General features: G+C 47.5%; 1 protein-coding gene across 2 annotated transcripts in view; it reads left to right on the top strand.

Moving 5' to 3' along the window:
• The first annotated feature begins 9,744 nt into the window (after positions 1-9,744).
• The window catches only part of SCAMP2 (secretory carrier membrane protein 2), a 31,133-nt gene continuing 21,114 nt past the window's right edge, over positions 9,745-19,763 (top strand). Inside the window, exon 1 of one of the 2 annotated variants that reach the window (XM_066278189.1) lies at positions 9,745-9,925. In XM_066278189.1, coding sequence (XP_066134286.1) covers positions 9,869-9,925 — 57 coding nt within the window. In that variant the 5' untranslated portion in view covers positions 9,745-9,868. The remainder of the gene's footprint in view (positions 9,926-19,763) is intronic. The other variant, XM_066278188.1, reaches the window with a different exon arrangement.

Raw genomic sequence — 19,763 nt, 5'->3', positions numbered from 1 at the left:
GTGAGAGGAGCATAGTTCCCATTGAAATACTGGTCAGTTTGTTTATTTAAATTTACTTGTTCTTTAAATATTGTATTTGTTCCTGTTTTGGTTTTTTACTTTAAAATAAGATATGTGCAGTGTGCATAGGGATTTGTTCATAGTTGTTTTTTTTTATAGTCTGGCCCTCCAACTGTCTATGGGACAGTGAACTGGCCCCCTGTGTAAAAAGTTTGGGGACCCCTGGTCTGCGTAATTTAAAATGCTGTCTCGGGCCTGACCTGTGGTGGAGCAGTGGATAAAGCATAGATCTGGAATGCAGAGGTCGCCAGTTCAAATTACCTAGCCTTACCTGGTCAAGGCACATATGGGAATTGATGCTTCCTGCTCCTCTTCCCTTGTGTCTCCTCTTTCTCTCTCTCTCTCCTCTCTCAAGTGAATAAATAAAATTTTTAAAAAACAATAATAAAAATAAATAAAATGTCTCGGAGCCTCATCGAGAAGCTGACATTAAAGCACAGACTTGGAGATGAGGAGGAGAGAGTGTTCTCAGCAGAAGAAACAGCCAGCCCTAAGGTGGTGGGACCTGAGAATGTGCCAGTCATGTGGTGGAGTAAAGAACACAGAGGCGTGTGTGGCTGGAGCTCAGTGAGCCAATCGGGTGGTCAGAGAAGAAAGGTGATGAGCCCTGGCCAGATAGCTAGAGCACTCTCCCAAAGCACAGAGGTTGCTGGCTCAACCCCTGGTCAGGGCACATACAGGAACCATGTTCCTGTCTTTCTCTCTCTCTCTCTCTCTCTCTCTCTCTCTCTCTCTCTCCCTTTCTCTCTTTAAAGTCAAATAAATATTAAAAAAAGAAAAGAAAGAGAAAGGCAATGAGTAGAACTTTGAAGGCAGTTTTGAAGACTTTGTGTTTTACTCCAAGTATCACAGTCATTAGCAGGTTTGAACAGAGAATTGCTATGATCTAAGCAGGGATTCACTGATGGCTGGATCATGATGGCAAATGTCACATGCACAACTCTTAATCTGTCTGAGCCTCACTTTCTTCCTCTGTAAAATGGGATAATAATGTTGGCCTGACAGGCTTTCTGGAGGGTCAGATAGGGTGATGTAGGATGTCAGAGCAGTCATTGCGGGGTGCTCCTCTTATCCTCCCTGACCTGAGTACTGCAGGACTTAACACTAGCTCCTCCCACAGGCTGAGCTGGTCACAAGTCACAACACACAGAAGTCAAGGAGAGTCACTAGGAGTACCACATGACAAAGGCTGGGCTGGGCCTTGGATATGGAGCAATCGTGCTATATCCTGTGGAGAAAGGCTCTGACATCCAGACTGCCTCTAGTCTATAGCTCAGGAGGAGGGCAGCCAGCTGGAGGTGCCCAAAAACACAGCACCCAAAGTTCCAGTGAACCTGGAGTGAGGTGCTCCAGTCCACACTTTGCCTCCCCTTCTCTTTCCCCTACACTGATTCCCACAGCCTCTACCACACATGCCAGGGAAAAGAGGGGATGATGTTTTCTCTGTTATGCCCAGCTGTGAACATCAACCTCCCTTGGAGTCCCCTGGCTCAGATAAATCAGCCTGCATTTCAAAGGAAGCTTCTGGCCCTGGCCGGTTGGCTCAGTGGTAGAGTGTTGGTGTGCAGGAGTCCCAGGTTCGATTCCCGGCCAGGGCACACAGGAGAAGTGCCCATCTGCTTTTCCACCCCTCCCCCTCTCCTTCCTCTCTGTCTCTCTCTTCCCTTCCCGCAGCCAAGGCTCCATTGGAGCAAAGTTGGCCCGGGCGCTGAGGATGGCTCTGTGGCCTCTGCCTCAGGCGCTAGAATGGCTCTGATTGCAGCAGAGAGATACCCCAGATGGGCAGAGCATTGCGCCCTGGTGGGCATGCCGGGTGGATCCCGGTCGGGCGCATGCAGGAGTCTGTCTGACTGCCTCCCCGTTTCCAACCTCAGAAAAATTTAAAAAATAAAATAAATTATAAAAAACAAAAACAGAAGCTTCTAAGCCTGACCAAGTGGTGGCGCAGTGGATAAAGCATCAGCCTGAGATGCTGAGGACCCAGGTTCAAAACCCAGACATTGAGGGCTTGAGTGTAGGCTCCCCAGCTTGAGTGTGGGATCATAGACATAACCCCACGGGCACCAGCTTAAAGTCCAAGGTCACTGGCTTGAGCCCAAGGTCGCTGGCTTGAAAAAGGGGTCACTGGCTCAGTTGGAGCCCCACCCCCACCCCGTCAAGGCACATATGAGAAAGCAATCAATTGAACAACTAAGGTGCCACAACAAAGAGTTGATGCTTTTCATCTCTGTCTCTTCCTGTCTGTTCCTGTCTGACCCTGTCTGTCCTCCAATCTCTCACAAAAAAAGGAAGCTTCTAAAATGGAAAACACACATACAAAAAAATAAATAAATAAATAAAATAAAATGGAAAACACAAGAATCATACAAACAGCACATCTCACATACATCCAACCTTGAAAGTTTCCTTCCCCTCATCTCCACTCTCCCAACCATATGAACCTCTAGAAGAATGAAGGATTAGTTTAGACACAGAGTTCTTAGAGCACCTCCCACTTACCACCACTATTGAAGCCAGTTCCACTCACTTCCTCACAGTATCTGCACAGAAAGGAAAGAATTTAAGATTGTTGGAGCAGAGCCTCCATACCATGCCACCCTCCCTACACACAAAAATATATCTATAAGAGAAACTAGGGTGTTTAGAGAACCTAGAACCTTTCAACCTTTCACCCTTACCTCTTGCTTGTCTATCTCTAGCAAAACTGATCACACTTTATATCCAGTGATGATCTGCTTTCCTCTCTCTCTCTAACAGATCATGTGTCTCATTCAATGTCACATTTCTGCCAGTGCCCAGCTGAGGGCTCAAGCTATAATCGCGGCTAACATTTATTTGTTTTGTACTAAATCATGTGCTAAGTCCCCTTCAAGAATTCCCTCACTTCATTCTCAAAACAACCCTATGGGATAGGTACTGTCATAAGCCCCTTTTTCAGAGATGAGAAAAATGGGCCTTGCAGAGATTAAGTAATTGGTCGGAGGGCATAGAGTTCCAATCTATTCCACTTCCTCCCTTGTTGAGTATGTAAATGAGTAAATTAATGCATGATGTCTCTCTCTCTCACAAGAAAGTGAACAGAACACAGAAGTCTTCAGAGACAGATGGGTGGGCCAGCTCTACTTTGGAGATATCAAGTTCCATTCTTCACCAGTTCACCATGATAGTAGGTTGGCCAGACAAGGACTTTTGTTATATAGGACCTTTCTCTCAGGCTGCAGACAGCAAAGATCTCTGTATGCTGCCGGTGATAGTGTGATATAATAACCAGCTCCTGGTCTGAACTCCTAAAACCTTTGTAATTTCCTCAGCAATAAAGGTGCTAGGGGCATTATTATTATTATGGTTCTATTATTTAGTCTAGGACCATGGTTTCTGACACAGGAACCTAAATCCCTTGGAATTTCCTGGGTGATAGGAACATTTTCTGTCCTAATGAGAACTCATGGTGGGCTCCTAGATAGCCTCAGGATGTGGCTGGTCACCAGAAATGCCAAGCCTTGATTGGAAGCTTGGACCTCTCAGCCCCACCTTCCATCACCCAGGGAGGGATAAAGGGAGACTGAGTTAACTATCAATCATGACCATGCCTATGAAGTCTCTTTGGAAAGTTTCCACATTGGTGAATATCCGTATGCCAGAAGGGTGATGCATTCCAACTCCACGGGCACAGGAGTTCCTGCCCTTGGGACCCAGACCTTGCCCCATGTATCTGTTTGACTAGCTGTTCACCTGTATTTTTTTTTTTTTTTTACAGAGAGAGAATCAGATAGGGACAGACAGAAACGGAGAGAGATGAGAAGCATCAATCATTAGTCCTTTGTTGCGACACCTTAGTTGTTCATTGATTGCCTTCTCATATGTGTCCTGACCGTGGGGGCGGCAGCAGACCAAGTGACCCCTTGCTCGAGCCAGTGACCTTGGGTCCAAGGTGAGCCAGATGAGCCCGCGCTCAAGCTGGAGACCTCGGGGTCTCGTCTCTGGGTCCTCCGCATCCCAGTCCAATGCTCTATCCACTGCGCAACCACCCGGTTAGGCTCACCTGTATTCTTGATAACATCTCTTATTATATAAAAACCAGTAAACATGTTTCCCTGAGTTCTGGAAGCTGTTCTAGCAAATTATTGAACCTAATGGGGTGGTAGGAGCCCTAATTAATAGAAGTACAGTTGACAATCTGAGACGCGATTGCCATCTGAAGTGGGGGCACTCACGTGGAACTGAGTCCTTAACTTGTGGGATCTGATGCTAACTCCAGCTAGCATTCAGAACTGAATGGCACCCAGCTGGTGTCAGAGAACTAGTTAGTGTGGAAAAAAACAAATAAAACCTGTGTCTGGTCACAGAGGTATTCTGTGTGAGTAGTAAAGGAGAAACACAATTCTTTCTTTACACTCTACTTGGGAGGACTGGCTGTGGAGGGTTTAGGGGTGGGTCATTTCTAAGGGGACACAAACATTCTTCCACTTGAGGACATTCCCTGGAGATAAGTTGAGCTGGACCCTAAAGGATAGTTGGGATTTAGACAGGAGCAAGGAAGGTAACAGAAGTGGATGAAGGAAATAGTAAATACATACTTAACTGACTGCCTATCATGTGCTGGTACTATGTTAGCACCAGAAATACAACAGTGAGCAAAACAGATTCTACTCCTGCCCTTGTGGAGCTTACACTCTAGTGGGAGAGACAGACATAAGTAAATACTGTCCATACACATGTGTACTTACAATCTGCAATAGGTATTATGAAAAAAAAAGGACAGACCTGTGGTGGCACAGTGGATAAAGCGTCGACCTGGAAATGCTGAGGTCGCCGGTTTGAAACCCTGGGCTTGTCTGGTCAGGGCACATATGGGAGTTGATGCTTCCTGCTCCTCCCCCTTCTCTCTCTCTGTCTCTCTCTCCTCTCCCTCTCTCTCTCCTTTCTAAAATGAATAAATTAAAAATTAAAATTAAAAAAAAAAAAAAAGTACAGCCTGACCTGTGGTGGCGCAGTGGGTAAACCGTCGACCTAGAACACTGAGGTCACCGGTTCAAAACCCCGGGCTTGCCTGGTCCAGGCACATATGGGAGTTGATGCTCCTGCTCCTCCCCCTCTTCTCTCTCTCTCTCTCTCTCTCTCTTCTCTAAAATGAATAAACTAAAAAATTAAAATTATATATATATATATATATTTTTTTTTTTTTTTTCATTTTTCTGACGCTGGAAACAGGGAGAGACAGTCAGACAGACTCCCGCATGCGCCCGACCGGGATCCACCCGGCACGCCCACCAGGGGCGATGCTCTGCCCACCAGGGGGCGATGCTCTGCCCATCCTGGGCGTCGCCATGTTGCGACCAGAGCCACTCTAGCGCCTGGGGCAGAGGCCACAGAGCCATCCCCAGCGCCCGGGCCATCTTTGCTCCAATGGAGCCTTGGCTGCGGGAGGGGAAGAGAGAGACAGAGAGGAAAGCGCGGCGGAGGGGTGGAGAAGCAAATGGGCGCTTCACACTTCTCAAGTGTGCCCTGGCCGGGAATCGAAAAAATTAAAATTAAAAAAAAAAAAAGTACAGGTAACAATGAGTTTAGGGGTAGGTTAGAGGACTGATCTAACCTATAGAATGAAGAGCAGCCACTCCGAAGGGGCATCTAAGCTTGAATTTGAAGGATATTAGGAGTTAACTAGATGATGATGAGGGCATGGGCTAAGAGCACATGAGGAAGAAGGATCATCAAGTGCAAAGGCCCTGAGACAGGAGGGAACAAGGAAAGTTTGAAGAACCAAAAAACCATTAGGAGGGCTGGAATGTATGAGGTGGGGTGGACAAAAGAAGAGTGTGGATAGATTAAGTGGGGGCACATACTGCAGGACCAAGAGGCCAAGTTAAGAATTTGGGCCTGGTCTCACCAGGCTGTGGCACAGTGGATAGAGCGTCGGACTGGAATGCCGAGGACCCAGGTTTGAAACCCCAAGGTGTGCCAGCTTGAGCGTGGGCTTATCTGGTTTGAGTAAGACTCACCAGCTTGAGCCCAAGGTCGCTGGCTTGAGCAAGGAGTCACTTGCTCTGCTGTAGTGCCCCCCCCCCCCGCAAGGCACATATGAGAAAGCAATCAATGAACAACTAAGGTGCCACAACAAAGAATTGATGCTTCTCATTTCTCTCCCTTCCTGTCTGTCTGTCCCTATCTGTCCCTCTCTCACACACACACACACACACAAAAAAAAGAATTTTGGCCTGACTTGTGGTGGCACAGTGGATAAAGTGTCAACTTGAAATGCTAAGGCTGCTGGTTTGAAATCCTGAGCTTGCTGATCAAGGCACATAGATGTTGATGCTTCCCACTCACTACCCACTTCTCTGTTTCTCTCTTTCTCTCTCCTCTCTCTCTAAATATCAATAAATAAAATTTTTAAAGAAAGAAAAGAATATGGGCCTTCTGGCCCTGGCCAGGTAGCTCAATTGGTTAGTGCATCATTCTGATACATCAAGGTTACGGGTTCAATCCCCAGTCAGGGCACATACAGGAATCAACCAATGAATTAATAAATAAGTGGATTTCTGCCTGACCAGGCAGTGGCACAGTGAATAGAGCATCAGACTGGGATGCAGAGGACCCAAGGTTTAGTCACTGAGATCACCAGCTTGAGCAGACTCACCAGCTTGAGTATGGGGTCACTAGCTTGAGTGTGGGTTTATAGGCATGATCCTGTGGTTGCTAGCTTGAGCCCAAGGTCACTGGCTCGAGCAAGGGGTCACTCACTCTGTTGGAGCCCCCGGTTAAGGCACATATGAGAAAGCAGTCAATGAACAACTAAGGTGCCATAACAAAGAATTCATGCTTCTCATCTCTCTCCTGCCGGGGTCCAGCCCCGGGGGGAATCCAGGGGTCCCACAGGAAGAGATGGCGTCGGCACGAATCGAGTGAGAGAGCCGAATTCTTTTCTTTCTCTTTATTCTCTAGTTAGCATTTACTGCCAGGCATCTCTCTCTATTGCTGGTCTAGCTTTCCTTTTATGCACATACACTAAGTTACAATCACATGATATTCAGAATACATTGATTAGTCATTGTTTTTGTTTCACTATGGTTACATTTTCTAGGTAACAGTTAATTCATTTCTATAAACTATAAATCAGGTGATAAGTCATTCAAAGTACAATTATACAGTAACTTGAACAGCAATAACAATATTGATACAAACTTCCAAAAGGTCAGTACTGATTAATAACTCTACTTTGTCTAGGATTCTATTGTCTAGTCAAATTTTTTTTTTCTTTTTTTTTTTAAAAAAATTTTTTTTTTACAGGGACAGAGAGAGAGTCAGATAGAGGGATAGATAGGGACAGACAGACAGGAACGGAGAGAGATGAGAAGCATCAATCATCAGTTTTTCGTTGCGACACCCTAGTTGTTCATTGATTGCTTTCTCATATGTGCCATGACCACAGGCCTTCAGCAGACTGAGTAACCCCCCCCCCCACTCGAGCCAGTGACCTTGGGTCCAAGCTGGTGAGCTTTGCTCAAACTAGATGAGCCCATGCTCAAGCCGGTGACCTTGGGGTCTCGAACCTGGGTCCTTCCGCATCCCAGTCCGACGCTCTATCCACTGCGCCACCACCTGGTCAGGCTAGTCAAATTTTATTTATTATTATATTCATATACTAATTAAGTTCTAACTTTACTTTTCTCAGAGTGTTCCACCACCTGCAGGTCAGGTATGCAAGAAGAATGGAAAGTTTCTTTACCACATGAGAAGGCTAGGGAGGAAAAGTGAAGAATTAAGTGAAGGCTGAAAGGTGCTCTGTGTATAGTTACTGTTTCCTACCTATTCATAAGTTACAATCTATTCTTTCTAACATGATTAATAAGAAGAAGTTCTCCTACCAACTTAACCCTTTATGAGGGATATCATAGCCAGCCTCTTATGTCTATGAGCCCAGTTCAAGGGGCTTATAGGCTTTTCTGTGGAACTCACACCCTCTGTCTCATTTCCAAAGATATTACTACGAATCTACAGGGAAAGTACGGTACTATTATCCCTGTGCCATAAATGATAGCACACACCCAGAAAAGGGGGGATATAAGGCCAGATTAATTCAAAAAGGTCTAAAGGGGGAAGTATCATTGTGCCTTTCCTTTGTGGTGATTATGTCAACCCGCAGCTGTTAGTCTTCACTGCGGTGACTTTATTAACCAGCTGCCATTGGTCTTCTTCTGCTGTGACTTTGTCAACCAGCAGTTGTGGATCTTCTTCTGCTGTGACCTTGTTAGCCAGCACTAGTGGATCCGCTCCCGACACTCTCCCTTCCTGTCTCTGTCCCTCTCTCGCTAAAAAATAATAAATTAATTTCTCTCTCTAAAATGACTACATTAAAAAATTTTTTTTAAAGAACTTGAGGTTTTGTTTGTTTTTTAGCAGCCCAGCCAGTGACCCCTTGCTCAAGCCAGCGACCTGTGCTCAAGCTGGATGAGTCTGCGCTCAAGCTGGCAACCTTGGGGTTTCAAACCTGGATGCTCTCCATCCCAGGCTGATGCTCTATCCACTGTGTCACTGCCTGTTTAGAATTTGAGCCTTAAAAAAAAAGATTTAATGACTTTACAGAGAGAGAAGGGGAGGAATGAGAAGTATCGATTCATAGTTGCTTCATTGATTAGTTGTTCGTTGATTGCTTTTTTTTTCATTTTTTTTAGATTTTATTTATTCATTTTTATTAGAGAGAGAGAGAGAGCGGGAGAGATAGAGAGAGAACAGGGGGAGGAGCAGGAAGCATCAACTCCCATATGTGCCTTGACCAGGCAAGCCCAGGGTTTTGAACCGGCAACCCCAGCATTCCAGGTCGACGCTTTATCCACTGTGCCACCACAAGTCAGGCCTCATTGATTGCTTTTTGTATGTGCCTTGATGTGGCAAGCCCAGGGTTTTGAACCAGGGACCTCAGCATTTCAGGTAGATGCTCTATCCACTGTGCTACCACAGATCAGGTGAATTTGGACCCTTATGTCAAATAAATGAAGGATTTTAAACATAAAGTTCCATAATAATTTTGCCCCCTTTAAATAGATCTCTGGTTACAACATGAACAGACCACTTAGCAGACCTGTACTACTCCAGGGTAAGGAATGGAAGCGGCAGGTGGATTCAGTGGTGGCAGCGATGAACAAAGCCAGAAAGATGAATAAATAAAGTCGTTTGTGGGAGTACAGTCACTGCAAATGCTTGACGCACACGTTCAAATCCCAGCGCAAGCCCTAATCTTGTGTCTGGGCATCAGGGGGCAAAGCCTGAAAGCAGCAGAGCTCTGCTAGTGTGGGGGACAGCGGTGGGGTCAGTTTCTCAGGAAAGCACCCCTCTGCCTGGCCCCTGTCACCGGGACACTGCCGTCCCCGCCTGGACCAGTGGGGCGTCCCCACTTGGCCTCCAGGGAAAGAAAAGGAGTTCAAATCCTGACTCTGCTTTGAGGAGTTTCCAACACAGACATGGACGCTGTCAGACCAAGAGGCATCTGGCAACAGCTCCGACCCCGCATCTGGCTCCCTGGTCCCGCGACGCCCGGGAACCCCGGAAGCCCAGGTACCGAGACAAGCCACTGGAAGAGGAGTATCACCTAAGGTTCCGCGGGGGGGGGGGGGGGGGGGGGGGGGGGGGGGGGGCAGTGGTAACAGGGCGTCTGTGACGTATGGACTACGTCCCCTGGGGAGGTCGCTGCGCCTGCGCCAGAACGGTTGTCTCGCTCCCGGAAGTGGCGTGTCTACCCGGAGAGAGCCGCTGGGTCTCGGTGCCCGGAGGAGGAGCGTTCGCGGAGCTCGCCTGTCGGCCTCCGACCGCCATGTCAGCCTTCGACACCAACCCCTTCGCGGACCCGGTGGACGTAAATCCCTTCCAGGTAGAGGTTTCGACTCACAGCTCTCTCGAGTGCCTTAGGCCGCTGCCCGGGCCTCTTTCACCCGAGCCGGGAGACGTGGCGTAGGAGGGACGGGCAGATGGCCCAATGAGGGAGCGGGCTCTGAGGGTGGGCCTATCGTAGCTCCTGGGGGCGGGACTAGCGGCAGGTGAATTGGGCGAGGGGCTGGACGCTGAAGCCCGGGAAGAAGCAGGACCAGGCCCTAGCTTCTCGGACGAAGGCCTTCGAATCAGTGCCGCTCGAGACGCGGACTGGAGGTTCCCCTAACGTTAGGGATAGAAGTGATTCCACCTGGGGGGAAGTGTGGCTGCCACAATCCTGCAGTTTTGGCTTGAGTTGCGTTAGGAGAGGGGGTGACAGCAGCAGTAAGGAAGAGATGGAAGTCTTAATGGGATGGAGAGAAGTGGAGATCCCAAGATACCTTATCTCCCCCACCCTCAACAACCGAGCTAGCGTATAGAGTATCCGAGATTTGTCAGGAAGCGCAGGCTGGGGTGGGGTGAGATGTGGAAAATACGGCCTTGATAAGAACTCCACACTTTGGCCTTGGGCTAGTTTGAACTGGACTGGCTAGATAAGAGAGCCCAGGTTGGGGGGAGGGGCTCTGAGGGTCTCGAAGCACAAGGAATGTCGGTCTAATGGAGAGTTGCTGAGATGCGCTGACCTATGAGGTGGCCTCATCTTTTCAGCAAATGATGGAGGAAGAACCAGTCTTCCTGCTTAAAGCCAAAGCTTCCTGCTTGGGAGCTAAGGCCCCAGGGATATTTTTTGTCTGAGATGAACGATGAAAGGCTGGGATTGGCACCCCACCTCCTGGGCCTCTGGTTTCAGGTCTGTTTAAAACCGGTTCTGGGGAGCTGGTTCGTGCTGGCTAGTAATTCATGGGCCCCGAGGTTTCTGCTCTGTTGGGATGTCACCAGGCACAATAGCTCATCCTGCTTGGACTTGGTCCTTGGCAGCTTCCAAGTTTCCTGCAGGTGGAGGGGAAGTCCTTGGAGGGGGTCCTTCCTGCAGATCCCAGCATGGGCTTCCCCACTTTGAACCACCTCAACCTTCAAAGACAAAAGGACACTAGACCAAAATTACTGTGCGCTGTCAGAATAGTGACATTTTTATGCTTCTCCCTTGGTCTCAAGGTGACTTAGCCAATGGGAGCCCTCAAGGCAAATTTTGGTAACTTTTCTCTGTAACATCAGGAAATTCTGTAGCTTAATGCTTTCTGACTGGTCCTTTGGAAGGACCTCCTCTCTCTTATGTAATCTAGTCATCTCTCTATTAGTAAAGAAAGAGCATTTGCATTTGTCTGCGAGGATCTTCTGGTAACTGTTTTTGCTTTAATTACAAAACTGTTGTATAATACTGGAGTTTGAGTTTGGCCTTTTGGTGTGTGCTGTGTAATCATTTGCTTTTCTTTTTTTCTTTTGTTCTATTAGAGTTAGAAATAAAATGTCTCTGCTATCTGACAGAGGTGGTCAGCTGTCCCAAGATGTGAAGAGCTTGTCCCCAGTGCAATCAGTGGGCAGGATAGTTGGCCTGAGTTCAGTCCTATATGAATAGTAGCTTGAAGGTCTTAAAACTACATCTTCAGCCTCAGAAATGATTGTGCAAACTCTTAGAAGTAACTTCTGCATTCAGGCAAGATAGGCTGCCCATCAGGCAGTCCGAGGATAAGGCAGGACAGGAAGCAGCTGCGGTCTGTTCAGAGCAACATCTGGTGGGGACTGGTGTAGGAAGATGAGTGGGGGCTGACTCCGCTCCTTACTCTGGGCTGGGTTTTTCCTCTTGGCACACCATTGTGTAGGTACAAGGAGCTGTGGAAGTGAGGCCCCCACACTCCTCCTGGAGACCTGCCCTCTCTCTCCTTGTGATGATCATATCTGGTTTCCTGACTGCCAGGGCTGGAACATTGGGAGGGTGCAGCCCTTGGGTGACTGGGTGTGAGCCCAGCTCCGTTTACTCAGGGTGTTGGCACAGAACTGAGGAGAGAGGCCACAGGCTCAGAAACTGTCCCTCTTAGACAGCCTTCAGAACAGTTCTTTTTTTCCATCACTTGATGGTGGGTTATGAAAATATACTTAGCATTCAGAGTCCATGCTAGACTATCAGATCTGGGAACGTCCTCGCAAATCTCATCTAACCCCTTTAGTTCAGAGATGAGAAAACCAAGAACCCAACGAGGATGGGACACACCAGCTAATTTGCAGCAGGAAGGGGCCCAGGCCTGGGTCTCATTCCCAGAACAGTGCTATTTTAAAAGTTTCTCAAGCTCAGATGTTGGTCTTAAACTGCCCTGGGGTGCCCTGGCCAGATAGCTCAGTTGGTTAGCATCGTCCCGAAACACAGAGGGTTTGATCCTTAGTCTTTGATCACAGGTTGGGGCACATACAGAAACAGATCATTGTTCCTGTCTTTCTCTCCCTTTCTCTCTCTCTAAATCAATAAAATAATCATTAAAAAAACCAAAATCCGCCCTGGCCGGTTGGCTCAGCGGTAGAGCGTCGGCCTAGCGTGCGGAGGACCCGGGTTCGATTCCCGGCCAGGGCACACAGGAGAAGCGCCCATTTGCTTCTCCACCCCTCCGCCGCGCTTTCCTCTCTGTCTCTCTCTTCCCCTCCCGCAGCCGAGGCTCCATTGGAGCAAAGAAGGCCCGGGCGCTGGGGATGGCTCTGTGGCCTCTGCCCCAGGCGCTAGAGTGGCTCTGGTCGCAACATGGCGACACCCAGGATGGGCAGAGCATCGCCCCCTGGTGGGCAGAGCGTCGCCCCTGGTGGGCGTGCCGGGTGGATCCCGGTCGGGCGCATGCGGGAATCTGTCTGACTGTCTCTCCCCGTTTCCAGCTTCAGAAAAATGAAAAAGAAAAAAAAAAAAAAAAAAACCAAAATCCTGCCCTGGGATTATTTAGGCCATCTAAGGAAAGAATGTTACACCGTCACCACTGCCACCATTCTTAAAATGAGAGAGTACTGGTTAGGCCCTGGCCAGGTAGCTCAGTCCATTAGAGTGCTGTCACAATACACCAAGGTAGCAGGTTTGATCCCTGGTTAGGGTACATACAAGTCAACTAGTGAACGCATAAATAAATGGAACAACAAATCAATGTTTCTCTCTCTTTCCATCTTCCTCTCTAAATACATACATACAGCCTGACCTGTGGTGGCGCAGTGAATAAAGCATTGACCTGGAACGCTGAGGTCGCCGGTTCAAAACCCTGGGCTTGCCTGGTCAAGGCACATATGGGAGTTGATGCTTCCTGCTCCTCCCCCCTTCTCTCTCTCTTCTCTCTCTCTCTCTCCTTTCTAAAATGAATAAAAAAATAAATAAATAATAAAAAATAAATACATACATTTAAGAAATAGGAGTACTGTAGGGGTGAAAGTAACAAATTAGTTAAGTTCTTTTTCCCCCAATGTGTGGCATTGGAATAGGAATAATACAGATTGTTTTATGCTAAGACAGTATTTTTAAAAATTGATTTTAGAGAGAGGAGAGAGAGAGAAAGGAAGGGGTTGAGCAGGAAGCATCAACTTCTAGTAGTTGTTTCCCTGTATGTGCCTAGACTGGGCAAGTCCAGGGTTTCAAATAGGCAACCTCAGCATTCGAGGTCAATGCTTTATCCACTGTAACACCACAGGTCAGGCCTTAGACCGTATTTCAAAGCAGCATATGTTCTGAATAATACTGTACCAGTCCTGAAAGGTGCTCAGGGTCTGTGGTCAAGTAAGTTAGGGAATCACTACTTGTTCTATTTTTCCTGAAGATTGATAAGGCTTGTTAATTTGTTAAAGGCTCTGAGAAATCCTACAGTAAAGACATTTACTCAACTTTATTTGACCCAGCATTTCTCAAAGTTATTATTTTTTTTTTAATTTTTTTTTTTATTCATTTTAGAGAGGAGAGAGGAGTCAGAGAGAGAGAGAGAGAGAGAGAGAGAGAGAGAGACAGGGGGGAGGAGCTGGAAGCATCGACTCCCATATGTGCCTTGACCAGGCAAGCCCAGGGTTTCGAACCGGCGACCTCAGCATTTCTAGGTCGACGCTTTATCCACTGTGCCACCACAGGTCAGGCTCTCAAAGTTATTAAACCATGGAATTCTTCTATCTTTTGTAACATCCCATGAAATTCTTGGTGTGCCTTTAAGTTGACTTCCTTACCCATGTTCTTTTTTTTTTCTTTTTTTCCTTATTTTCTTCTCTTCTTCATTACCCATGTTCTTTATCTACCTTCAGCTCCCACCCCTGCCCCACCTGTGGGCGTGAGTTTTTATGATCTCTTGCTAGCATATAGTAATAATTGAGATTGTTAGAAAACTTCCTGCAAAGTAAGAATTGTCACAAGAGTGCAGCAGAGGTTTTACCAAACTCGTAGGAAGAAACAGGAAACTGCAAGCCAACAGGAGATTTCACAACCTCCACTGGTACTCCCTAACCCTCTCTCTCTCTCTCTCTTTTTGTGACAGATAAGGGGGACAGACAGACAGGAAGGGAGAGAGATGAGAAGCATCAATTCTTTGTTGCAGCTCCTTAGTTCATTGATTGCTTTCTCACATGTGCCTTGACCAGGCGGGCTCCAGCAGACCAAGTAACCCCTTGCTCAAGCCAGCACCTTTGGGCTAAAGCCAGCAACCATGGGGCCATGTCTGTGATCCCATGCTCAAGCCGGATGAGCCTGTACTCAAGCCGGCAACCTCGGGGTTTCGAACCTAGGTCCTTTGTGTCCCACTCCGATGCTCTGTCCACTGTGCCACTGCCTGGTCAGGCTCCCTAACCCTCACTTAATGATAGTGCATCTGCTTTGTACCCCTGTGGGGATGTGGGTCCTGCTTTGGATTGATTCCTGAGTGTCTGCTCCTAAAGCAGTGATGGGAAATCTTTTGAGCTTAGTGTGTCAAAATTTGCCAAAAAAGAAAAAAAAAATTGCCAAAAAACTGAGCATAACTCGGTGGTGTGTCATTTCGAGAAAAAAACCCCATAATTTCGTGATATTTATAGTTTAAATAACAAGTGTATAATTGTAATATAGAACTGTATTTAATAAACCAAAAACTAATTATTTAACTTACCTGCTTAGTGACTTCTTTGTTCATCTGTCAGTCGGTTTCTTTTGTTGGCCTTGATATTATTTAACTTGTGTGGGGTGCTGTGAAGTAAGATAAGTGAGGGGGAATTCTTTAACCTGCTTATTAGTGACTTTTTTGTTGCTGAATTTCATTGGCTAAATCTTCAATTGAAGGTTGGTAGTTTGTGCACTTCAAGCCCAAGCAAGCGCTACTAACTTCATCTGTCAATCTGTTTCTTTTGTTGGTTTTGATATTATGTAATGCTGAGAATAAGGTCTCACAAAAATAAGTAGAGGGAAAAATTGTGAGTAAAACCATTGCTATATTTTTCAGGGTGCTAAACGTGTCTGGTAATCAGTTCCAGGCACTCCAAATTTCCTGTTCGTAGTGGCACTCCTCTAGATTCTCTTAAGCAGCACCTTTCCAGATTCTCAAGCTTTGACCTCAAGTCGACAAACACCTGAGCCCAGATGCTGTCTTGAAATTCTGCAAGTTGCATTCAATGTAAATTAAGGTGGCTGCTGCTTTTTCTTTTTCTTTTTTTTTTTTTTTTTCCGGTGACCTCAGCATTCCAGGTCAACGCTTTATCCACTGCGCCACCACAGGTCAGGCCTTTTTTTTTTTTATTTTTTTTTATTTTTATTTATTCATTTTAGAGAAGAGAGAGAGGGAGAGAGAGAGAGAGAGAGAGACAGAGAGAGAGAGAAGAGAGACAGGGGGGAGGAGTTGGAAGCATCAACTCCCATATGTGCCTTGACCAGGCAAGCCCAGGGTTTTGAACCGGCGACCTCAGCATTTCCAGGTCGACGCTTTATCCACTGCGCCACCACAGGTCAGGCCATGCTGCTGCTTTTTCTAATGGCGGGAAATGGCACCCATAGAACAGACCCTCACTTCTCCCAGCCTCCCCCTCACTTATCTCAGTAGTGATGGCCAATTAGAAGTCCACGACACCCCAGAACAGTAGATTGGATGATGGTTGCTGTGGTTATGTGGTTGCTGGTAATGGTGATCACAGGGCCCCAGAGATGCGTCCCCTGTGGCATTCTGCTGCTCCGCCGGCCAGAAGTGAGGTCAAAGATCCCCTAACAGCCTAACCGAAGTCCCAGAACTAGACACTCTGTACTGGAGTTCTGTTGTTTTGGCCTACAGACCTCCGGCACAGAGTGTGTATATTACAGCAAATGTTTTATCCTTGGCTACTGCACCTGGCCATGTAGGAGCCAAGGATGAAATGTCCTTCTTGGCATGCGGCCCCATACTTCTCTGGTATGTGCCGTATGCGGTCGCGTGTCATCGAAAATGGCTACATGTGTCAGTGCTGACATGCATGTTATAGGTTTGCCATCACGGTCCTAAAGGTTCTTAGTCTCAGGTGATGGGGAGCTAGAGAGTTGAAAAGGTAGGCATGGTACTGTTCCTTTGATTTTTCAGCAGTCCACTAACAACTAGGTCACCCAGATAAACACCAAGGTTGCTCTCTTCCTCAGCATCCCTGCGGGGTTACCCCAGCACCCTGCATTGATCCAGCTGGTGGTGCTGAACAGAGAAAGCTTTTAGGTCTTGTGAGTTTCCAAAATCACACAGTATCACTTTCACATGTTGCCTCTTTGCAGTTAAAAGATAAACTCAGGCCCAGGCCGGCTGACTCAGCAGTAGAGCGTCGGCCCGGCGTCTGGAAATCTGGGTTCGATTCCTGGTCAGGGCACACAGGAGAGACACCCATCTGCTTCTCCACCCTTCCCCCTCTCTTTTCTCTCTGTCTCTCTCTTTTCCCCTCCTGCAGCCAAGGCTCCACTGGAGCAAAGTTGGCCCAGGCACTGAGAATGGCTCTGATTATAGCAGAACAAGGCCCCAGATGGGCAGAGCATCGCCCCCTAGTGGGCTTGCCAGGTGGATCCCGGTCGGGTGCATGCGGGAGTCTGTCTCTTTGCCTCCCTGCTTCTCACTTCAGAAAAATTAAAAAATAAATAATAAAAACAGATCATTTTAGTGGTGTGCCTGCTTCCCAGAGAATTTGAAACATTTCTCTCCTGTGGGAGGAGAAAGTGGTAGCAGAAATGTGATTTGAATGTGAGCAGTTACAGGAGTTTCAGTGCACAGACACCAATGGTGTTGCCACTTCTTTGAGAGGGCGGGCTCCAGCTTGATTCTAACTTTGGGCATTCTTTTTTTTTTCTTTTTATTCATTTTTTTTAGAGAGGGGAGAGAAAGAGAGGGAAATAGAGAGAAGGTGGGAGGAGCAGGACGCATCAACTCCTGTATGTGCCTTGACCGGGCAAGCCCAGGGTTTTGAACTGGTAACCTCAGCATTCCAGGTTGACACTTTATCCACTGTGCCACCCAGGTCAGACTTTGGGAATTCTAAAAATCTCCAAATGGACCTGTTAGAACTTCCCTGTGGAATGGGAGCATTGTCTCAAGAAATCTGTGTCATACACTTAGGCGTGTCCTTTCTGTGCTCGACTCTGTTTTCACTGCATACCTCTCTGAATAAGTTCTTCCATTTATGTGGCTTCAGAATAGCATCCACATAGCAGTGATCCAGATCTAGCACTCTAATCCTCATCCCTCTCCTGAGCTTCAAGCTGCTGTTCAGCTCTCCCCTGGACCTTTCCAGCAATTCCAACCAGATACTTTCCTTATGTATCTCCAGTCTGACCCTGTATCTTCTCAGATCCTCTCCCTGCTCCCACATACCCTACACCCAATCCTGAAAAACCTGTTCCTCTTGTTCCATGATCACTTATGATCAGTGGCAGCCCTGGTCCCCAGTTACCCAAACTGGCAACTCAACTCTTTCCTCTCCCTTCCCTGCTGCACCCCTTCTTGCCCTGCAGTAATGCCACACTTTCCCCATCCTAGAGAGTGGCTAAGCCTGTGGCATCCACCTGAAAAGGGTCTCTGGAGTCTATACCTTCTTTTATCTCTCCAGCTGTCATACCTTAGTTCAGTCCGCATTGTCACCCACATGGACTGTTGTGTCCCAGCCAGGTTTCTCTGGCATCCTTCTTCCCCGAGCGCTGCACCCTCCACTGCTAGTGGACATGATCATGGCAGTCCCTGCTCAGTCTCTCCTTGTCCTCCATTGCCCCCACAGTATAGTCCGAACCCCTGCAGTCTGGCTATAATGCTGGTGGCCAAGGCCAGGCAGGTCCACATTGGATTCTGGCAGATGGTAGAAAAACTGCAGAGCCAGAAAGGCTTGGGCTATTCCGTTTAATAAAGTCTCACAAGGGTGGACAAAGCACACAGGCAGGGAAAAACCACCTCTGTTGCAGTAATATAAGGCTATAGTAATTAAATATATAGAAATATAGAAAAATATGGAAGCTATATAAAAGCAATTAAATATTAAAAGCAATTAAGGAAATAAAGTAATATCTTTTGGATAGGAATAAATATGTGTACAGATATGATAAACAGACTCTGCCTTTTGTGCAGGGCGCAGTTAGTGTGTGTGTGAAGTTACCACATATAGATAAGTGGCTTGATGTCATAACTCTGTGCTTTGATGTAGTAGACAGGAGGCTTCCCTAGGAACATTTTAAAAGTGGCTTTATATAATGTTTCAGTAGATTAACATAAAAAGGGCTCCCTGTGAGGAACTCCCAAAAAGGGGGTTTGAGGTGATAATCCTGTAGATTGACACCTGGTAGAAGGCATTGGCCAGAAAAGGTACTAAAGCTAAGGGCCCCCCCTGCTGCGGTAGTCAGTAGTCACCCAGACTCCAATGTGAACATGGTCTTGTCTCCACGCCACTGTGACCAGGAACAGCCGAGAGGAGCATGCGACAGGGCCCCCTTAAGCTGTACCCAGGCACACCAAAAGGATTTGTGAGTAATAAACTAGTTGCCTGGCCCTGGCCGGTTGGCTCAGTGGTAGAGCGTCGGCCTGGCGTGTAGAAGTCCCGGGTTCGATTCCCGGCCAGGGCACACAGGAGAAGCGCCCATTTGCTTCTCCACCCCTCCCCCTCTCCTTCCTCTCTGTCTCTCTCTTCCCCTCCCACAGCCGAGGCTTCATTGAAGCAAAGATGGCCCGGGCGCTGGGCATGGCTCCTTGGCCTCTGCCCCAGGCGCTAGAGTGGCTCTGGTCACGGCAGAGCATCGCCCCCTGGTGGACGTACCGGGTGGATCCCGGTCGGGCGCATGCGGGAGTCTGTCTGACTGTCTCTCCCGGTTTCTAGCTTCAGAAAAATACAAAAAAAAAAAAAAAGCAAAAAAAAAAAAACTAGTTGCCTGTGTGATTCTTGCAACTAACTTGTGCGTCGGTCATGTCTTTTCTCCGGTGGCAGTTAGTGTCGGCACTGATAAGTAGAATCTTCATAGCTGCCTCAAGAGTAGTCTCGAAGAGGCTGCCAGCCCTGCTGACAAGCAGGAGTGTCCCACTGCACAGGGAAGTTGAATCAAGGGACACCTGATTGACATAGAGCTCGGGCTCTACTGGGACAGCCTCTAAGGCAAACAGACCTCAAAATGGCCCCTCACACTTGTGGGCAGGCAATCTGCACATCCATAATCCCTCATCTCTTTCAAGCACAAACCCCTGTAGCCTTATCTAGGCCATACACAGGTGGCGCAGCCACGCACTTATGTACCTATCAGGCAAAGTGCTTGCAGCTGGTAACCCTGCAAGCAAGCCTAACACAGCTGTTTTCCCCACACTTGGCCCTGCCCCTTCTTTAGGTAGGCTCCCTGATGCTCCACAGATCCCAGAACCTTCTTCTGTTCTTGGAACACATGAAAGCTGTTTTTAAAAGTACTG

The sequence above is a fragment of the Saccopteryx bilineata genome, chromosome 4 (assembly GCF_036850765.1).
Source record: "Saccopteryx bilineata isolate mSacBil1 chromosome 4, mSacBil1_pri_phased_curated, whole genome shotgun sequence".
Lineage (NCBI taxonomy): Eukaryota > Metazoa > Chordata > Mammalia > Chiroptera > Emballonuridae > Saccopteryx > Saccopteryx bilineata.
This window is presented reverse-complemented; position numbering and strand designations above follow the sequence as displayed.